We start from the raw sequence: 20,312 nt of genomic DNA, 5'->3' as shown, positions 1-20,312 counted from the left end.
GGCTGAACATTATAATACAGTTTAGCAGTCACCTGTGAACTGTACAGTCACTCTCTGGCCCCAGGAATATCTATGTCCCCCGAGTGAACCCCACCCTTACTGGGCAGAGAAACTGTTTAACACCAGGCTGGGAGCTTGAATTTTGTCCTTCTCGGGGGTAAGAGCTACGGTGAGAGGCCGGGGAAGATCGCTTGCATGGTCACCTGTGCAGCGGGTTGTGCCGGGTACCCAAGGCCCTGGCATGGAGGGACGGTGCCCTGGTGAGCACTGGCAGGTGTAGCTCCCAGGTGTGTTGAGGCAGGTGGCATTGGGCCCACAGATTGCAGGGTTTGGGGCACATTCATCCACATCTGCCAGGAGAGGACTTGGAATTAGTCGGTGTGTTTATTACATGCATTACGGTAACACCTAGAGGCCCCGCTGAGCTAGGTGCTGCACAGACACAGTGCAAACTTGCAGTCAAACAAGAACATAAGAACGGCCGTACTGGGTCAGACCAAAGGTCCATCCAGCCCAGTATCCTGACAGTGGCCAATGCCAGGTGCCCCAGAGGGAGTGAACCTAACAGGTAATGATCAAGTGATCTCTCTCCTGCCATCCATCTCCACCCTCTGACAAACAGAGGCTAGGGACACCATTCCTTATCCATCCTGGCTAATAGCCATTAATGGACTTAACCTCCATGAATTTATCTAGTTCTCTTTTAAATCCTCTTATAGTCCTAGACTTCACAACCTCCTCAGGCAAGGAGTCCTACAGGTTGACTATGTGCTGTGTGAAGAAGACCAGGAGAGGGGCAGAGACTCAGGAAGTCAGGAGCAGGGCTGGGACTGGAACTCCCGTCTCCTCATTCCCAGGCAGTCGCCCGACCCACTGAGCAACACTGTGGAGCCAGCCGTGAAGACACAGCCAGCTCGCCCCACTCCCCGGGGCTCTGGAGACAGTCGCACTCCAGGCTGGGCAGGCAGAGCCGCTCAGACCCTCGCTCTCGTCTGCGGGACGACCGGAGAGCCGGCCTCAGCCTCCCACCCCAGAGCTCCACCCACAGCCCCCGCACGGGATGCTCACCTGTGCAGCTGAACGGGATGCCAGGCTGGCTGCGGGGGAGGTAGCCTGGACGACACTTGCAGGTGTAATTGCCCCGTGTGTTGGTGCAGATGGAGCTGGGGCCGCAGGGCGATGGGTCCCGGGAGCATTCGTCAATATCTAGGGGAGGGAATCCAGGTTGGGCCTGCGTGATGCTAGAACCCCAGGGATTTACTGCCACAGGCCGCCCACACCCTCATCCAAAGCCCATTGGAGTCAGGGAGAGTCTTTCCACCAGCCTCAGGAGCCTTTTGGATCCATCGCTCTGCTCTGGGCCAGAACCAGCACTCACCGTTGCACTGCGCTGCTGGGTCAGTGAAGCGCTGCTCCCCAGAACTGGATGCAAAGCCAGGATTGCAGGTGCAGTAGTGGCTTCCTGGCGTGTTGGTGCAGGTGGCGTACGCAGGGCATGACCCCACATCCAGACACTCGTCGATATCTGTGACGGGGGAAGGAGCAATGGAGCCTTCCCTTGATGGGAGGAGGGGTGGGGAGATGGCAGGTCCCAGCACCTGGCATTGGAGGGGGCACCATGCCAGGAATATGGTTCCCAACAGGTTTGCAAAATGCTGCCCTGTCCCAAGAGGCAGCGGGTGCTAGTGGCCTGAGAAGCGGGAGCCAGGATGCCTGGGTTCTCTTCTCAGCTTTGGGAGGAGAGTGAAGTTTGGTAGTTGGAGCAGGGAGGTGTTGAGGGAGGAGGAGTCAGGATTCACATCCAGGAGCCTGGTCACCCTTTTCCAAGGAAAAGTGGAGCGGGGGTGGTGCCGCCTCCCCCAAAACCCCTTGGAACCGAGAGCCCAGTGGGTAACGCGCTCACCTGAGATACGGGACACGAAGGGTCAATTTCCCCCCTCTGCCTGATGTAGGACCCTGGGTCGCCCCATCGCCCCGGAGAGAGCCCTAACCACTAGGCTGCAAGGCTGGTATCCCTCAAGCTCTCCGGTTGGGTAACACGGTCATTGCAACCAGGGGACGGGAACCTGGGTCTCCCACTTGAGTATCTGGTCACAGCCGGTTGCTGGGCTGATGCACACGGGTCAGTTCCTGCACCCACTGTGGACTGGCTCCATCCCAGAGAGAGAGACCAGAGCTGTGTTCCCTTTGGTGCTTTCATACACAGCCGGCTACACCTGGTACAGCCTCAGGGCAAGTATGTTACGCATGGTGCCACCTGGTGGCTGAACATTATAATACAGGTTTCAGAGTAGCAGCCGTGTTAGTCTGTATCCGCAAAAAGAACAGGAGTACTTGTGGCACCTTAGCGACTAACAAATTTATTAGAGCATAAGCAAGTGGGCTGTACTGCACGAAAGCTTATGCTCTAATAAATTTGTTAGTCGCTAAGGTGCCACAAGTACTCCTGTTCTTTTTATTATAATACAGTTTAGCAGTCACCTGTGAACTGTACAGTCACTCTCTGGCCCAGGAATATCTGTGTTCCCCTAGTGAGCATCACCCTTACTGGGCAGAGAAATTGTTTAAAACCAGGCTGGGGGCTCAGATTTTGTCCTTCTCATGGGCCAGGGCTATGGTGAGAAGCTGTCACAGCCCAAGGCCCCCTCCCTCAGGGAGCCCCCTAGGAGGGCAGATCAGCATTGGATATTGCTAACGCTGTTGCTAGCATCGCAAAGCATTTTGGAGAGGGTCGAAGGTGTGTGAGCGGGGAGTGGAAGATTCCTTTGCAGGTCGTGAAAGGCCAAGAGGAGGAACAGGAAGAGAGCAGAGAACGGGTTAACTCGGCACCTCAGCTAGCTCTGTGCGAGAATAAGACGCTGGCCCCGGCCTAAGGTCATGGGCTCGAGAAATCAGCAGCTGCCCAGTTGTGAGAACATAGGGTTACCATACGTCCTCTTTTTCCCGGACATGTCCGGCTTTTAGGCAGTCAAACCCCCGTCCGGGGGGAATTGCCAAAAAGCCGAACATGTCCGGGAAAATGGCGGCTCTGTTTAAGAGCCGGGCTGCCTGAACGCTACCGGCTTCGGGCAGCCCCATGCCTCCAGACCCTGCGCCGCTGGAGCCCAGGAGGGGAAGTGCCCGGCTGGGGGCACAGGGTCCGGAGGCACGGGGGCTGCCCGAAGCCGGTAGCGCTGGGGCAGCCCGGCTCTTAGAGCCTAAGAGGAGCAGAGCCTCCAGCTGCGGAGGCTCTGCTCCTCTTTGGCTCTGTGTAACTTATACAGTGTAAGTTACGCAGAGCCACCGGAGCCCCGGAGGGGAAGTGCCCGGCTGGGGGCGCAGGGTCCGGAGGCATAGGGGCTGCCCAAAGCCCGAGCGCTACCGGCTTCACGGTTTGCTGGGCAGCCTCCAGACCCTGCGCCCCCGGCTGGGTGCTTCCCCTCCCGGGCACCAGCTGCGCTGGGGAAGCGCCGGCTGGGGGCGCAGGGTCTGGGGGCTGCCCGGGAAACCGTGATGCTGGTAGCACTGGGGCAGCCCTTTCCCCCTGGCTGGGAGTGGGAGGGAGGAGGGGGCGGAGTTAGGGTGGGGGAAGGGGCGGAGTTGGGGCGGGGCTAGGGGTGGGGAAATGGGCGGGGCCATGGCCCGTGGAGGGTCCTCTTTTTTTATTTATGAGATATGGTAACCCTAGAGAACAGAAGAACTAAGTTGAGCAGAGCTGCAGAGACAACAGCGAGAGCGAATGAGACACAGAGCTGCAGGGACAACAGCGAGAACAGTGAGAGCGAATGAAACGGCAACAGCAAAGGCCAACAGAAGGGAAAACAGTCTCTGGAGCCGGGATGTTTTGGGAAACCGGGAAGGCCGCAGCAAGCCTCTTTGGACTGGTACAAAGAGCACCAGAAACAGAGGGCCCTGAACAAAACCCCCACCCCCACCCCAAGGAGCCCAGGACTTAAAAACCCTCCTGAGAGCTGAAGCAACTCAGAGAGCACAGCAGATCCTTGGATGGCCTGGGCCCAGCACTCCGGTCCGCTTACCCCCCCCCCCACGCACGCCCAATTCTTCTTCTGACATTACACCCAGACTTGGCCACTCTGGGTCGTGCGTGTGTGAGTACGAAAGTGGGTTAGGGCTTGGGGCACTAACACTTTCTTTCTTCCCCTGAGTGACATGGGAGCGTTCCCAGCACTCTCTGCTGTTATTTGATTATTTTATCAATAAAGTTTTAAAATGTAGACATCTGGTGTGCCTTGTTATCTCCTCCCCAAAATAGATCCTGTGGCCCCAGCCTGATCAACTGTGGCCCAGGCAGATTGGTAACGAAAATCTGTCACAAGGCCGGGGAAGGTTGCTTGCATGGTCACCTGTGCAGCGGGTTGTTCCAGGTACCCAAGGCCCTGGCGTGGAGGGAAGGTGCCCTGGTGAGCACTGGCAGGTGTAGCTCCCAGGTGTGTTGATGCAGGTGGCATTGGGCCCACAGATTGCAGGGTTTGGGGCACATTCATCCACATCTGCCAGGAGATGACTTGGAATTAGTCTGTGTGTTTATTACATGCATTACGGTAACACCTAGAGGCCCCGCTGAGCTAGGCGCTGCACAGACACACTGCGAACTTACAGTCCAACAAGACAAAGTGTGAAGGGGGCAGAGGCCAGGAGAGGGGCAGAGACTCAGGAAGTCAGCAGTAGGGCTGGGACTGGAACTCCCATCTCCTCATTCCCAGGCAGTTGCCCGACCCACTGAGCAACACTGTGGAGCCAGCCGTGAAGACACAGCCAGCTCGCCCCACTCCCCGGGGCTCTGGAGACAGTCGCACACCAGGCTGGGCAGGCAGAGCCGCTCAGACCCTCGCTCTCGTCTGCGGGACGACCGGAGAGCCGGCCTCAGCCTCCCACCCCAGAGCTCCACCCACAGCCCCCGCCCGGGACGCTCACCTGTGCAGCTGAACGGGATGCCAGGCTGGCTGCGGGGGAGGTAGCCTGGGGGACACGTGCAGGTGTAACTGCCCCGTGTGTTGGTGCAGATGGAGCTGGGGCCGCAGGGCGATGGGTCCCGGGAGCATTCGTCAATATCTAGGGGAGGGAATCCAGGTTGGACCTGCGTGATGCTAGAACCCCAGGGATTTACTGCCAGGGGCCGCCCACACCCTCATCCAAAGCCCATTGGAGTCAGGGAGAGTCTTTCCACCGGCCTCAGGGGCCTTTTGGATCAATCACTCTGCTCTGGGCCAGAACCAGCACTCACCGTTGCACTGCGCTGCTGGGTCAGTGAAGCGCTGCTCCCCAGAACTGGATGCAAAGCCGGGATTGCAGGTGCAGTAGTGGCTTCCTGGCGTGTTGGTGCAGGTGGCGTACGCAGGGCATGACGCCACATCCAGACACTCGTCGATATCTGTGACGGGGGAAGGAGCAATGGAGCCTTCCCTTGATGGGAGGAGGGGTGGGGAGACGGCAGGTCCCAGCACCTGGCATTGGAGGGGGCATCATGCCAGGAATATGGTTCCCAACAGGTTTGCAAAATGCTGGCCAGTCCCAAAAGGTAGCGGGTTCTAGTGGCATCAGTGATGAGCTCCCACAATCCTAATAACCGGTTCCCTACCGGGTCCTCAGCGGCACTTTCGCAGCGGCGGGGGGGTCTTTACTCGCTCTGGGTTTTCAGCGGCATTTCGGCAGCGGGTCCTTCACCTGGAGCGAGTGAAGACCCCCCCCCCCCCCCCCCGTCGCCGAATTCCGCTGAAGATCCGGTAGGGAACCGTGCGGTGAGTACAAGCCCCACGTTCCAGTCTTCCCCCCCCCCCCCCCGCACCCATCCGACCCCAACTCACGTCCTGCTCCCGACTGCCCCCCTCAGAACCCGCAACCCATCAACCCCCCGCCCGCTCCTTGTTCCCTGACCACCCCCTCCTGAAACCCCCCCACCCTAACTGCCCCACAGGACCCCCACCCCCTACCCAACTCGCCCCGTTCCCTGTTCTCTGACTGCCTCGACCCCATCCACCACCACCCCGACAAACCCCCGGAACTCCCACACCTACCCAACCCGCCCCCATTCCCTGTCCCCTGACCGCCTCCCCAGAACCTCCGCCCCCACCAACCGCTCCCTGCCCCTTATCCAACCCCTCCTCCCAGCCCCGGCCCCCTTACCATGCTGCTCAATGCACTGGGGCTCTGCGAGGGGGGGGAAGCAGGGGAGGGGCCGAGGGAGCTCCCCAGCTGGGAGCTCAGGTGGGCCGGACAGGACGGTCCCGTGGGCCGGATGTGGCCTGCGGACCATAGTTTGCCCACCCGCCGGCCCCTTTAACGACTGGTTCTACACCGGCTTCTAAATTTAACAACCGGTTCTTGCGAACCGGCTCCAGCTCACCACTGAGTAGCCTGAGAAGCGGGAGCCAGGATGCCTGGGTTCTCTTCTCGGCTTTGGGAGGAGAGTGGGGTTTGGTAGTTGGAGCAGGGAGGAGGAGTCTGGTTTGGTAACACCGTCATTGCAACCAGGGGACGGGAACCTGGATCTCCCACTTGAGTATCTGGTCACAGCCGGTTGCCGGGCTGATGCACACGGGTCAGTTCCTGCACCCACTGTGGACTGGCTCCATCTGTGGGACGACCGGAGATCCAGCCTCAGCCTCCCACCCCCAGAGCTCCACCCACAGCCCCCGCACGGGACGCTCACCTGTGCAGCTGAACGGGATGCCAGGCCGGCTGCCGCGCAGATAGCCCGGGGGACACTTGCAGGTGTAACTGCCCCGTGTGTTGGTGCAGATGGAGCTGGGGCCGCAGGGCGATGGGTCCCGGGAGCATTCGTCAATATCTAGGGGAGGGAATCCAGGTTGGGCCTGCGTGATGCTAGAACCCCAGGGTTTTACTGCCGCGGGCCGCCCACACCCTCATCCAAAGCCCATTGGAGTCAGGGAGAGTCTTTCCACCAGCCTCAGGGGCCTTTTGGATCCATCGCTCTGCTCTGGGCCAGAGCTGGCTCAGACCAGTGACCCATCTAGCCCAGAATCCTGCTTTCAACAGTGGCTGGTACTAGATGCTTCTGACGATCATTTCAGATGTTCTCATTATGTATATCAAAGTCTAATCCGTCTTCGAAACCTGATCAATTTGCAGCCTCCATGGGATACTGTGGCAGGGAGTTCTACAGGTTAATACTGCAGCATGTAAAAAAACCCATTTTCTTTTATCCATTTTAGGGGCTGTATTGTGAGTGTCCCTGAAATGGGTGCACAGGAGGAGGGAGCCCACAAGGAACCTCCCACCAGGCCTCCGCCAGGATCACGCTTTCCGCCATATTCCTCCTGGTGGATCATGCTGTCCCAAAAGTGGGTGGGAAGGAGGCGGGGCCATAATATGTTCCTCCCCTCCATACAAGGAATGGAATCAGGGCTGGAGGGGACTTTTTCTACACCCTGGGCTGCTCTGGGAGGAATTCAGCCACCCATCCCCATGCCACCCTGCCTTGCTCCAAGGCTGTGTGCAAACTGCACTATGGCTTTTCCATTTGATTGGCTGTCCCGTGGTTTGGGGAGGGACAGATTGACAGGCGGGGGAAGCCAAGTCACTAAATCTCCTTGGCCACATATATCCCTCTTAGTCACTGCATCACGCTTTCCAGTCAGCGAAGTACTCAATACCGAACCTTCACTGCAAGTGGAAGTGCCACTCCCGGTGACACTAGTGCAAGCTACATAGCAGTGGCCCTACACTACATGGCTCCCCTTCTCCTAGCTGGGTTCAGGAGCTCACACTCACCGTTGCACTTCACTGTTCCATCAGTGAAGTGCTGCTCCCCAGAGCTAGATGCAAACCCACGTTTGCAGGTGCACTGGTAGCTCCCGGGGACGTTGTCACAGGTTGCATAAGCAGGACAGAGAGATGAATCCACGCACCTGTCAGCTGGGAAATGAAGAAGAAACAATTAAATTAATTAATAAGCCTTTGCCCCTTTTGTCTTATATCTTCAGTGTGCTTCATATTCCTTCGTTAAGCCTCCCAGCAAGTGAGGAAGAGTGGGCCTAGAAGAATAGGTGGGTGGGGAGGTAGGATCAAGGCAGCTGGACTCTCTTCTGAAGGCATCAGGTGAAGAAGCAAGAAAAGGCCTCCAGCCCCCTCCCCTGAAGCCAGGAAAGGAAAAGCCCATCTCCTTGCCCAGCCAGTCCCAGTCTCCTCCCCATGCCCGATCCCCCCTCCAGGGTGGATTTGATTTAAATCAGGGTGAGGGTGGAGACAACTCTTCTTACACCTTGGATTAAGACCACAAGAACGGCCACACTGGGTCAGACCAATGGTCCATCTAGCCCAGGACCCTGTCTTCCAACAGTGGCCGGTGCCAGGCGCTTCAGAGGGAATGAAGAGAACAGGGCAGGGATCGAGGGATCCATCCCCTGTCCAGTCCCAGTTAGCAGCAGTCCGGGTTGCTCAGCTTCCCCACCCCCGGCTTTGTGCAGTTTGCACCGTCTCTAACTTCCATTGCTGCTTTCCAGTGTGACGGGCCATTCCTGGGGTTGCTGATGGCCAGATTGCAGGAAGCCAAGTCGTTAAATCTCCATCGCCACATATTGGCCTGGCCTGGCTCTCTTAGTCACCGCATCACACTTCCCAGTCCTCTTTTCTCTAGTACCTGATGTATTATCTTCATCGCACGCTCCACAGTGACTCCATGGAAGTGTCCCCAGTACAGAGCTCCCCCTCCCTTAGCTCCAGGGCTCACACTCACCGTGGCAACGGACGGCTGGGTCGGTGAACTTCATGGCCCCCGAAGTGGATACGAACCCAGGTCGGCAGGTGCAGTAGTAGCCCTGGACAGCGTTGGTGCACGTTGCGTGATCAGGGCACAGCATTGGATCGTCGCACCTGTTCACTGGGAAATGAAGAAGGAACCAGGGCTGGACATTGAATTAAAACGCAGCCCTGTTTAGCTGCCAGCGGAGAAGGTGGCTTTGTGGCAAGCGGGGACACAGCGCAAGAGAGCAGAAGGGAATGAAAAAGAAGAAAGAGGAAAAATACACAGAAACGTGGGGAAAGGGGAGGAGGAAATGGGATGGAAAGTTCTTTGCCCGTTCAAAGCCCCCCTCCAGCTGCAGGACACACCGGGGTTCGGATCTAGGCATCAACTTACGAGCGCTGGAGAAATGTTGAGTCCCCTTGAAGCAGACGAGCCAGCAAAAGCCTGAAAGAGGAGAAACAATCAAGGATTGTTATTACGCTGGGTTTTAATACAGTTACCCTGTAGGAGGCTGGGTGGCCTAGTGGGTAGAGCAGTAGGTCTCGGGGGAGGGTGGTTGTTTGGTTCTACTCCTGGCTCTGTTGGTTGACCTCAGCCAAGTCGCTCCTCCTCTCTGTTTCCCCTGGATCCGGCTTTCCCAGTTTGATTATAAACTCTCAGATCAGCCTTGGTGTCCACACATCTGATCATGGCTGAGACCCCTTAGCACTACCGGAACGTAACCTATCAGAGTAACACGTTTTCAACGGGCCAGATCCCCAGGTACTGAACTCAGGAACCAATCCCCAGGAGGGGTAAATCAGCGTGGCACTCCTGACTGCCGTGAGCAGCTGAGGGTCTGACCCTCACCCCCAGCAGGAGTTTAGCCTGAGTGGGCACCAAGGAAGGATACACGAGATCAGCTCATTCTGTGGGCCCCTTCACGAGAGAGAAGTTCTCAGGCACTCACTCCTCCCACGGCCCCAGTGTCCCCACTGCGTGGCGATCTGTCTATTTCTCTGTAAGCTAGAAAGCGGTGAGCGCTAACCAAGTCCAGGGACAGCTGAGCCCCCAGAGGTTCAGAAACGCGTCTTGGCTGGGACAACCAGAAGCCCGGCGGCTCGGTCTAACCCCCTCTGGAGCTGGGAAGGCAGGTGGAAACCGTAGAAGATTCCTGCTGTCACTTGCACTGGAGCTGCGCCCGCACAGAGGGATTCTTTTGAGGTTTCCCCTCATTTCCCCCAGCTCCCGCCAGTCGCTTACGAAGGAACAAAGGGCCGTGCCAGGCACAATACGAGCAGAGGAGCTTGGCATTTGCAGCCCAGCCCGCTGCGGCCGGTTACACGAGGCCGTTTCCATTTTGGATCCAACAAGGGGGCTGGAAGTTTCAGGCTAGAAAATACAAGAAGGTTTTTTTAACTGGCAGAGGAGGGAGGTTCTGGATCAGCCTCCCAATGGGACTAGTGGGGGCAAACTACTTCTGTTAGTCTTAAAGGTGCCACAGGACCCTCTGTTGCAGCCTAGCTGGGTGTAAGGTGGAGTTGGATACATTTATACACAGGGATATATGGCAGGATTGTGTGTGGTAGCGAGGGACTGGACCACTGCAAACCATCCCTTCTCCTGACCCAAGGGGTTCCCTTGACTTCCCATCACTTCCCCCAGACCTCCTGCTTCTTGCAATTCTCCAGCCCGCCCCAGCTGAACCATTCGCTGGGTTTTATAAACACCTGATCCCCAGCTGATCAGTCTCAGGTGAGGCTGGGCCCCGCCGCCCCCCAATTCTCCCCTCTCCCATCTTTATCTTCTACAAACAGTTTGAATCTAGGCCTGTTTGCTTGGAAAGCTCCGACCTCTCTCACACCTGGGTGTCAGGCACCCCCTTGCTTCCCCCACCCTCGGTTTTGTGGAGCGAATCTTTGCGGAGACAAAACGCAGAGCGGAAATTGGGTGGGCCCCCGTTCGTGGGGGCTGGGCAATGACCAGAGGTCTGACGTCACAGCAAATCCTTTATGCTGCATGTTACTGTGTGACTGCGTGTTAGATTTGATTGCTGGGGGCAGGATTGGAAGGGGGAGTGCGGGGAGCCGGGGGCTGGGCTGGCCAGTGGAGTGGGTCGAGTCCCACAACCCCACAGGCAGGCACGGATTAACCCGGAGGGCCAATTGGCACCTGTGTGGGGGCAGAGGCTGGCCGGGCTGCACCGCTCTCTGCTGCACGTGATGTTCCTCAGACAGGCCAAGAGTCTTCAGCCAGGAGCTCCTAATCCACACCCATGCCGCTCTCACCTTCTGCATTCGCAGGCTCAGATCTGGGTGGGCCGAGGTGCTAACTGGGTGGGGCGGAGCCCACCTCTGGCTATGCCCCCGACCGGACTGGGTGACCTGGGAGGTCCCTTCCAGTCCTGTGTCCTGAGGCGGCCTCACTGACTCGACCTTCCATTCATTAACTGGCTGCTCCAAGTAGCATCGTAAGTCACCACGAGGCTCTGTGGGCTCGTGGGCTCTCGGGTGCCTGTCTACAGTCGCGGCACTGAGACGAACAGGGGTCTTGCAGTTAAGGCTCAGGGGCCCAGCTCAACAAAGACGCTCAGGTGCTACTGTGATCCACAAACGCCTGCTTGGCTACGCTCGGCACCCAGGACGGATGACACTCCCAGCAGGTGCTCAGGTGAGACTGGTGATTTGCTTGTGCCCATTAACAAACAAACCCCCTACGCCTAGAAAGCCATGAACACAACCCCTCCCGCTTGTGCCAGTCTTACCTTGTCCCCCTGCCCCACCCTTCCGCTCAGTTCCCTTTACCCACTTCTTCTTCAGCTAAGGCCCCGATCCTCCAATGATCTTCACCCAAGCAGCCCCCCATAACTGTTAAAGGCAGGGCGATGCTGGGATTAATCAGGGCTTAAAGAGACTAAGCATTTTAGGGCAGGAAGTGTCTTTTGCTATTTAGCTACACACAGCACCTAGCTGTGACATACCAGGGCCATGACAATAACCTTAATAATGTGTCGATTAACAACAGCCACCCAGGGCTGGCTCCAGGCACCAGCACAGGAAGCAGGTGCTTGGGGCGGCCAGAGGAAAGGGGAGGCACGTCCGGGACTTCAGCGGCGGGTCCCTCAGTCCCTCGCGAAGGGAAGGACCGGCTGCCGAATTGCCACCAAAGAATGAAGCAACATGGTAGAGCAGCCACCGAAGTGCCGCCAATCGCGGCTTTATTTTTTTTCTCTTCGCCACTTGGGGCGGCGAAAAAGCTGGAGCCGGCCCTGCGGCCACCCACGAGCAATCATTCATAATCGACGTGCAACAATTAATAACAAACCACTAATAATCAAGTCCACACTCTACAAACACCAATGGATCCTTCATGATTAGCCATCTGTGATTAATAATAAAAACACCCCAGGGACACCCAGCGTGGCCAGCCACTGGTGTATTCATAGATTTGGAGGCAACTGTGAACATCTAGTCTGACTTCCTGTGTGATATGTGCTATAGAACTTCCCTGAATTAATTCTTGTTTGAGCAGATCTTTTAGAAAAACATCCAACCTTGATTTAAAGCTTTCTAGTGCTGGAGAATCCACCATGACCCTGGGTAGGTGGCCCCATTGGTTAATTGCCCTCACTGTTAAAATGTGTACCTTATTGCCAGGATGAATTTGTCTAGCTTCAACTTCCAGCCACTGGATCTTGTTAGACATTTGTCCGCTAGACTGAAAAGCCCATGCTCAAATATTTATTTCCCATGTAGGTACTTATAGACTGGGATCAGGTCACCCTTTAACCTTCTCTTTGTTAAGCTAAATAGATCGAGCTCCTGAGTCTTTCACTACAAGGCAAGTTTTCCAAACCTTTCATCGTCTCATGGCTCTTCTCTGAACCATCTCCAATTTTTTCAACACCCTTCTTGAATTGTGGACCCCAAAACTGGACAAAGAATTCCAGCAGGGGTCACACCAGGGCCAAATACAGAGTAAAATAATAACCTCTCTCTCCAACTTGAGATTCCCCTGTTCATGCATCCCAGTACCACATTAGCCCTTTTAGTCACAGGGTCACACTGAGACCTCACGTTCAGCTGATTATCCACCATGACCCCCAAGTCTCTGTCTGAGTCCCTGCTTCTCAGGAGGGAGCCCCCCATGCTGTAAGTATGGCCAACTTTCTGTTTGATTGCACCCAGCTTACCGAGGGATCCAGATTTCTCTGTATCCCTGACCCGTCCTCTTCCTTATTACCACTTCCCCAATCTGCGTGCCTTCTGCAGACTTTCTCAGTAACGATTCTACGTGTTTCTCCAGGTCATTGATCAAATAAACATTTATATGAAAAGTCTCAGATCTGGGCTGAACACCCATCACTGAAAGACCCTACGACCCCTCAAAGATCCCAACACAATGACAATTATTGTTGCTCCTTTGCAACCCGAGCGGCTGGTCAAAGTTCTGGGCCCTGGGAGCAGAAACAGATGCTGGACTCTGGTATTTCCTTTGTTCCAATCTGGTTTAGTTACAAGTCCTGCTTCTCCAAATGCAGGAGGGACCAAAAACCGGAGATAGCTTCTTTTCTTAAAAAAACAAAAAACAAAACAGGAGTCCTTGTGGCACCTTAGAGACTAACAAATGTATTTCGGCATAAGCTTTCGTGGGCTAAAACCCACTTCATCGGATGTTTTAGCCCACGAAAGCTTATGCCCAAATAAATGTGTTAGTCTCTAAGGTGCCACAAGGACTCCTCGTTGTTTTTGCTGATACAGACTAACACGGCTACTACTCTGAAACCTTCTTTTCTTACAGTCCCAAGCCTCTTTAGCCAGCACCAAACTCAAAAGCTGTCTCCGGTCTTCTCCCTGGGCCATACCCCAGTACCGGGTTTACCATGGCGCCAGGCCCACAATCAGAAGGGGCCCTGGCCTGGCCAGCCCGATCCCCCAGCCGGCTGGGCCGGCCAGGAAAGCTGCCCCCGCCCCTGCTCCACCCCACCCCCACTCCAGCCCTTCCCCCGAGGATGGTAAGTGGAGGAGCGACCCGGCCCCAGTCCCCTCCACGCTGCTGGTGAGTGCTGGGGAGCAGTTCCCCCCTCTCTGCCCCCCCCCCAGTGCCAAGGCTGGGAGTCAGGGGAGCACAGCCGAGTGGGCTGGGGTCAGGTCGCTCCATTTCCCGCCGCCCTGTTAGTGCGGGGTCGGTCCCACCCTGCAATCACCGGGAAGCAGGAAGTGGAGCAACCCGTCCCCAGCCTGCTCCGCTCTGCTCCACCGGCTCGGAGTCATGCTGGGGGGTGGTTCCCCGCGTCCCCCGTCCCCCCAAGCCTGGAGAGGAGATGGAGCAGTGGGGAAGAGAAGGGAACGGAGATAGTGGGGGAAGGGGGGAGGAAAGGGGTGCGATGGGGAGGAGATGGAGCAGTGGGGAAGAGAAGGGGACGGGGGAAGTGGGGGCAGGTGGGAAGGAAGGGGGAGGGATGGGGAGGAGATGGAGCAGTGGGGAAGAGAAGGGAACGGGGGAAGTGGGGGCAGGCGGGAAGGAAGGGGGAGGGATGGGGAGGAGATGGAGCAATGGGGAAGAGAAGGGAATGGGGGAAGTGGGGGCAGGGGGGAAGGAAGGGGGTGGGATGGGGAGGAGATGGAGCAATGGGGAAGAGAAGGGAATGGGGGAAGTGGGGGCAGGGGGGGAAGGAAGGGGGTTGGAAGGGATGGGGAAGAGATGGAGTGGTGGGAAAGGGGCATGGGATGGGGAAGAGAAGGGGATAGGGGAAGCGGGGACCCAGCATGCGGATCCCCTTGGCAGCAGCTGGGGCTCCCCTGTTAAGCAGGCCCATCAAACCCTCACCCTGACAAGCCCCATCTCCCCTGCATCTGTACCACCCCGATGAGCTCCCCCAGACACCCTCCCCACTGAGCCCCAACCACGTACACCTGGACCCCCACCCAAATGAACCCCACCTCCCCTGCACCCAGACACCCCCCACGCCACCCTGCTGAGCTCCTACCACTTTCACTTGGTCCCCCCTGCGGACTCCCATTGCCCCTGCACCTGGCACCTCCCTGTGCATCCAGATCCCCCAGTGAGCTGCCTGCACCCAGACTGCCCCCCACAGAACCCTCTTACCCCCATCTGGATCCCCCCACACTAAATCCCTCTGCACTCGGATCCTGCTGCCGGGCTGAGACTCCCTGCCCACATCTGGGGTGCCTGGCGCAAAAGGGGCAGGGCCCCAGGGTGGTTCTGTGGCAGGCCTGGCCCTTGTGCTGGGTCAGGGTCAGGTTCAGTCTCACTGCCAAGTCCCTGTCCCAGGGGGGCGGAGGAGGCTCCCACCGCCATGCAGCCAGTGGCCTGTGTTCCCCACTGCCATGGTGGAGCCTCCACATTTATTTATTGTGTAGAAAAATTTGCAGAATTTTAAAATATTATGCACAGAGTTTGACGCAGAATTCCCTCAGGAATATGGGGCGCTGTCCAGCTGTGATGGTGGGACTGTGAAGCAGGTGCTGGACAGTCGGGGATCTGTGGGGGGGGGGCTGGGCAGGGGGTATGGTGTGCAGGGTGCTGAGCATTTGTGGTGGGGGGCCAGGGGGAGGGGTCTCTGGGCAGGGGCTGCTGGGCATAGCGGGTCCGGGGGCACTGGGCACAGGGATCCGCGGGGGAGGTGTCTGGGCGAGGGGGCGCTGGGCACAGGGATCTGCGGGGGAGGTGTCTGGGCGAGGGGCGCTGGACATAGGGATCTGCGGGGCAGGTGTCTGGGCGAGGGGGCACTGGACATAGGGATCTGCGGGGCAGGTGTCTGGGCGAGGGGGCGCTGGGCATAGGGATCTGCGGGGGAGGTGTCTGGGCGAGGGGGCGCTGAGCATAGGGATCTGCGGGGGAGGTGTCTGGGCGAGGGGGCGCTGGGCATAGGGATCCGCGGGGGAGGTGTCTGGGCGAGGGGGCGCTGGGCATAGGGATCCGCGGGGGAGGTGTCTGGGCGAGGGGGCGCTGGGCATAGGGATCCGCGGGGGAGGTGTCTGAGCGAGGGGGCGCTGGACATAGGGATCCGCGGGGGAGGTGTCTGGGCGAGGGGGCGCTGGACATAGGGATCCGCGGGGGAGGTGTCTGAGCGAGGGGGCGCTGGACATAGGGATCCGCGGGGGAGGTGTCTGGGCGAGGGGGCGCTGGGCATAGGGATCCGCGGGGGAGGTGTCTGGGCGAGGGGGCGCTGGGCACAGGGATCCGCGGGGGAGGTGTCTGGGCGAGGGGGCGCTGGGCACAGGGATCCGCGGGGGAGGTGTCTGGGCGAGGGGGCGCTGGGCATAGGGATCCGCGGGGGAGGTGTCTGGGCGAGGGGGCGCTGGGCACAGGGATCCGCGGGGGAGGTGTCTGGGCGAGGGGGCGCTGGGCACAGGGATCCGCGGGGGAGGTGTCTGAGTGAGGGGGCGCTGGACATACGGATCTGTGGGGGAGGCGCTGGCATAAGGGCAGGTCATTGGGAAGGGGGGCGGTGTGGAAGGGGCACGCTGGCAGTGCAGGGCTGAACGGGCCAGTGTGTGTCTAGCAGTGGTGGGTTTGTAAACAGTGCCCTTGTGCTGGGCTGAGGGGGGCCAGTCCCACTGCGCTGCATCTCATTGCCCCCAACCAGCCCCTCACTCTGCGGACCGCCCCCCATCACATGCCCTATTTCCCCAATGGGGTCCCACAAATATGTCTGGCGCCGGGCCCACAAGAAGTGAATCCAGCCCTGTTCAAACCGTGCCTACAAGCTCCTGTTTGGCTTTCTTCCTCTGTCTCTGAGTCTCCCCCGGTTTCTTGTCTGCCACTCCCCCCGCCGCTAGATTAACTCTATGCCTAACAGTCACACACACACACCTGGTCAGAATAATACCCAGGTGGCACCTTCTGCCCACACGGTGCTAGTTTCTGGGCAGTTTCCATCCTGCCTTGTTGTAGGTGGGGCCCCCTACAAGGTCTCTTACAATTATCTTCACACATCAATTTCCATGAGGTTTCAACTCAACCGGTAACAAGGATTGATTGCACCCACGAGCCTCAGTTCTGGATTGGGCCCCTGCAGTGCTAGGCGCTGTACAAACACAGAACGAAAAGACAGTCCCTGCCCCAAAGAGCTTAAGTTAAGTTTGGCTTTGCCAAGCCCCCATTGGAAGAAAATAACACAATTCCTTGCCAACTTACCTACAAGGTGGGCGATAAGCTGCTTCCTCATTGTGCCACTGCCTTCTCTTACCAGGCAAGGAAACTGCCCCTACTTTATCCCGTTGTGATCTTTCTCAGAGGAAGTTTGCTGAGTGACACAGTTTTGACTAGGGCTTCTTTTCAGAGGGCTTTAGCTCGGCGCTCCTGTTCTTAGGACAGTTCTGCTTCCTCTGCTCAGGACGGTCTCTGGGCATCTACTACGTGTTTATTACCAGAGTACCCAAATAACACCCCAGCAATGGACAGGAAACAACAGGGGAAGTTGCAATCTTATCTATTCAGGAACTGAAAGTGGGACATGGGATGGGGAGGTTGGTCTTATCATAGAATCATAGAAGATTAGGGTTGGAAGAGACCTCAGGAGGTCATCTAGTCCAACCCTGTGCTCAAAGCAGGACCAACACAAACTAAATCATCCCAGCCAGGGCTTTGTCAAGCCGGGCCTTAAAAACCTCTAAGGAAGGAGATTCCACCACCTCCCTAAGTAACCCATTCCAGTGCTTCACCACCCTCCTAATGAAATAGTGTTTCCTAATATCCAACCTAGACCTCCCTCATTGCAACTTGAGACCGTTACTCCTTGTTCTGTCATCTGCCACCACTGGGAACAGCCGAGCTCCATCCTCTTTGGAACCCCCCTTCAGGTAGTTGAAGGCAGCTATCAAATCCCCCCTCACTGTCCTCTTCTGCAGACTAAATAAGCCCATTCCCCTCTGTGATGTTGCACTCCATAGTGTTTTATGGAAATACGCTTATGAGCGTGAATATAATGTAACTAGAATATGCTTTATGCAAAAGGTCTCTTGTAAGGTATCATAACAAAGCTTATAGTCTACTGAGTGTGGTCATCCTATGTGTATGTATGTGTCATTCTTGTATCTAAAACTAGAAATATAAAGTATAACTCTGAGGTCCTATTGTAATTATGTGGGCCTTTAATGGTGGCTTAGAATCTTGATGGCTCCCATTGACTAGGACAATTGGTTCTAAATGGGTTTATTTACCTGCACGCCTTCCTGTGTACCTGACATGGGTTATGAAGAATGAGGTCTCACAGGACATGCGACCAGGTCACATGATACTGGAATCCATCTTAAACCTGGTGCTTTTCCATTTAGAAGTAAGGGTGGGGACCCAGAAAGACAAAAGATTTCCACTTTGTGCCAAAGATATATAAGGGGGTGGAACAGAACAAAGGAGGTTCCAGTCATGAGAACACCCGTTTTCCACCTAAGATGTCTGCTGGAACTAACAAGGGCTGTACCAGGGGAAAGGATTGGGCCCAGACTAGGAAGGAATCTAGTCTGTAAAAGAAGCTTATTGGAACATCTCTGAGGGTGAGATTTTACCAGTAATCAGTTTCTTAATGTATTAGGCTTAGACTTGCGTGGTTTTGCTTTATTTTGTTGGTGACTTACTTTGTTCTCTCTGTTATTACTTGAAATCCTACTTTTTATACTCAATGAAATCACTTTTGTTTATTGATAACAGGGCCGGCTCTAACTCTTTTGCTGCCCCAAGCAAAAAAAAAAGAGTGCTGCCCTCCATAGCGCTGCCATAACACACACCCTCAGCACCGCGACACCCCCCCCCCCGCAGAGCACCACGCCGCCGAACCCCCCCGCCGAACCCCCCCAGCCCCTCACGGAGCGCCGCGCAGCTGAACACCCCCCCCCGCGAAGTGCCGCCGAACCCCCCAGCCCTCCGCGGAGCACCGCCGAACACCCCACCCCCCATGGAGCGCCACCGAACCCCCCAGCCCTCTGCGGAGCACCGCCGAACCCCCCAGCCCTCCGCGGAGCGCCGCCGAACCCCCCTGCCGAATCCACCAGCCCCCTGCGGAGCACCGCCTAACCCCCCCCCGCGGAGCGCCGCCAAACACCCCCGCCCCGCAGAGCGCCACCGAACGCTGTGCTGCCAACCCCCCCTGTGCCAAGCACTGCCGAACCCCCCCACCAAGCGCTGCGGAACCCCCCCCTCTGAGCGCCGCCGAACCCCCCCAACCCCCCGCAGAGCACCGCCGAACACCCCCCCCCCGCGGAGCGCTGCGCCGCGCTGCCTAACCCCCCTGCCGAGCGCCGCTGAACACCCCCCCCACGGAGCACCGCGCCGCGCTGCTGAACCCCCCCGCCGAGCACCACGCTGCCTAACCCCCCCACCGCCACACACCTCCCGCCAAGCGCCACGCCACCAAACACCCCCACCGCTGAGCTGTGCTGCTGAACACACACCCCCCCAACGGAGTGCCCCACCGTGCCACCCCCACCCCCCCCCCGCGGAGCGCCACTGCTGAATCCCACCCCCCAGCGCCCCCCGCACGCCCAGCTGCCGAAACCAAAAACCCTGAGCACCCCCTGCCACCCCAAGATTGGCCACCCCTTACCAGGTACCTCCCCAAGCACGTGCTTGGTCGGCTGGTATCTGGAGCCTGCCCTGATTGATAAACCCAGAGTAAGTGATTAATACCTGGGGGAGCAAACAGCTTTGTATATCTCTCTATCAGTGTTATAGAGGGCGGACAATTTATGAGTTTATCCTGTATATGCTTTATACAGAGTAAAACGGATTTATTTGGGGTTTGGATCCCATTGGGAACTGGGTGTCTGGGTGCTGGAGGCAGGTAACCTGCTAAGCTGTTTTCAGTTAAAGTCTGCAGCTTTGGGGGCGTGGACCAGACCCTGGGTCTGTGTTGCAGCAGGCTAGCATGTCTGGCTCAACGAGGCAGGGTTCTGGAGTCCCAAGCTGGCAGGGAAAACGGGCTCAGAGGTAACTTCAGCACATCAGGTGACAGTCCCAAGGGGGTCTCTGTGACCGAACCCGTCACACCCTCAGCCTCTCCTCATAAGTCATGTGCCCCAGCCCCCTGATCATTTTCGTTGCCCTCTGCTGGACTCTCTCCAATTTGTCCACATCCTTCTTGTAGTGTGGGGCCCAAAACTGGATGCAATACTCCAGATGTGGCCTCACCAGTGCCGAATAGAAGGGAATAATCACTTCCCTCGATCTGCTGGCAATGCTCCTACTAATGCAGCCCAACATGCCGTTAGCGTTTTTGGCAACAAGGACACACTGCTGACTCATATCCAGCTTCTCGTCCACTGTAATCCCCAGGTCCTTTTCTGCAGGACTGCTGCTTAGCCGGGCGGTCCCCAGCCTGTACCCGTGCATGGGATTCTTCCACCCTAAATGCAGGACTCTGCACTTGTCCTTGTTGAACCTCATCAGATTTCTTTTGCCCCAATCCTCCTTGTATGGGCCTAGGAGACAGAACTCCTGGGTCTCTTCCTAGCTCAAGAGCTAATGGGTAGACCAGGAAGCTGGAATTTGGACATCTGGGTTCTCTTCCCAGGGCAGTGTTATCTAGTAGCTAGAGCTTGTGATTCCTGGCAAAGGACGTTCATGATTTCAAACTTTGTTTTCATTCCACTTACGAATGAAACCCAAA

At 57.2% G+C, this 20,312-nt stretch overlaps 1 protein-coding gene across 1 annotated transcript; it reads right to left on the bottom strand.

Moving 5' to 3' along the window:
- Positions 1-96: 96 nt before the first annotated feature.
- Positions 97-17,082, bottom strand: LOC101932496 (latent-transforming growth factor beta-binding protein 4). The gene is made up of 11 exons (XM_065576461.1): positions 16,847-17,082; positions 9,098-9,148; positions 8,696-8,839; positions 7,732-7,875; positions 6,650-6,787; positions 5,225-5,371; positions 4,915-5,052; positions 4,344-4,490; positions 1,379-1,525; positions 1,069-1,206; positions 97-350 (listed from the first exon to the last, which is right to left on the bottom strand). The coding sequence occupies exons 1-11, from the start codon at positions 16,875-16,877 to the stop codon at positions 97-99; spliced, it is 1,479 nt and encodes a 492-aa protein (XP_065432533.1). The 5' UTR covers positions 16,878-17,082.
- Positions 17,083-20,312: the final 3,230 nt, after the last annotated feature.

The sequence above is a fragment of the Chrysemys picta genome, chromosome 22 (assembly GCF_011386835.1).
Source record: "Chrysemys picta bellii isolate R12L10 chromosome 22, ASM1138683v2, whole genome shotgun sequence".
In the NCBI taxonomy this organism is placed as follows: domain Eukaryota; kingdom Metazoa; phylum Chordata; order Testudines; family Emydidae; genus Chrysemys; species Chrysemys picta.
This window is presented reverse-complemented; position numbering and strand designations above follow the sequence as displayed.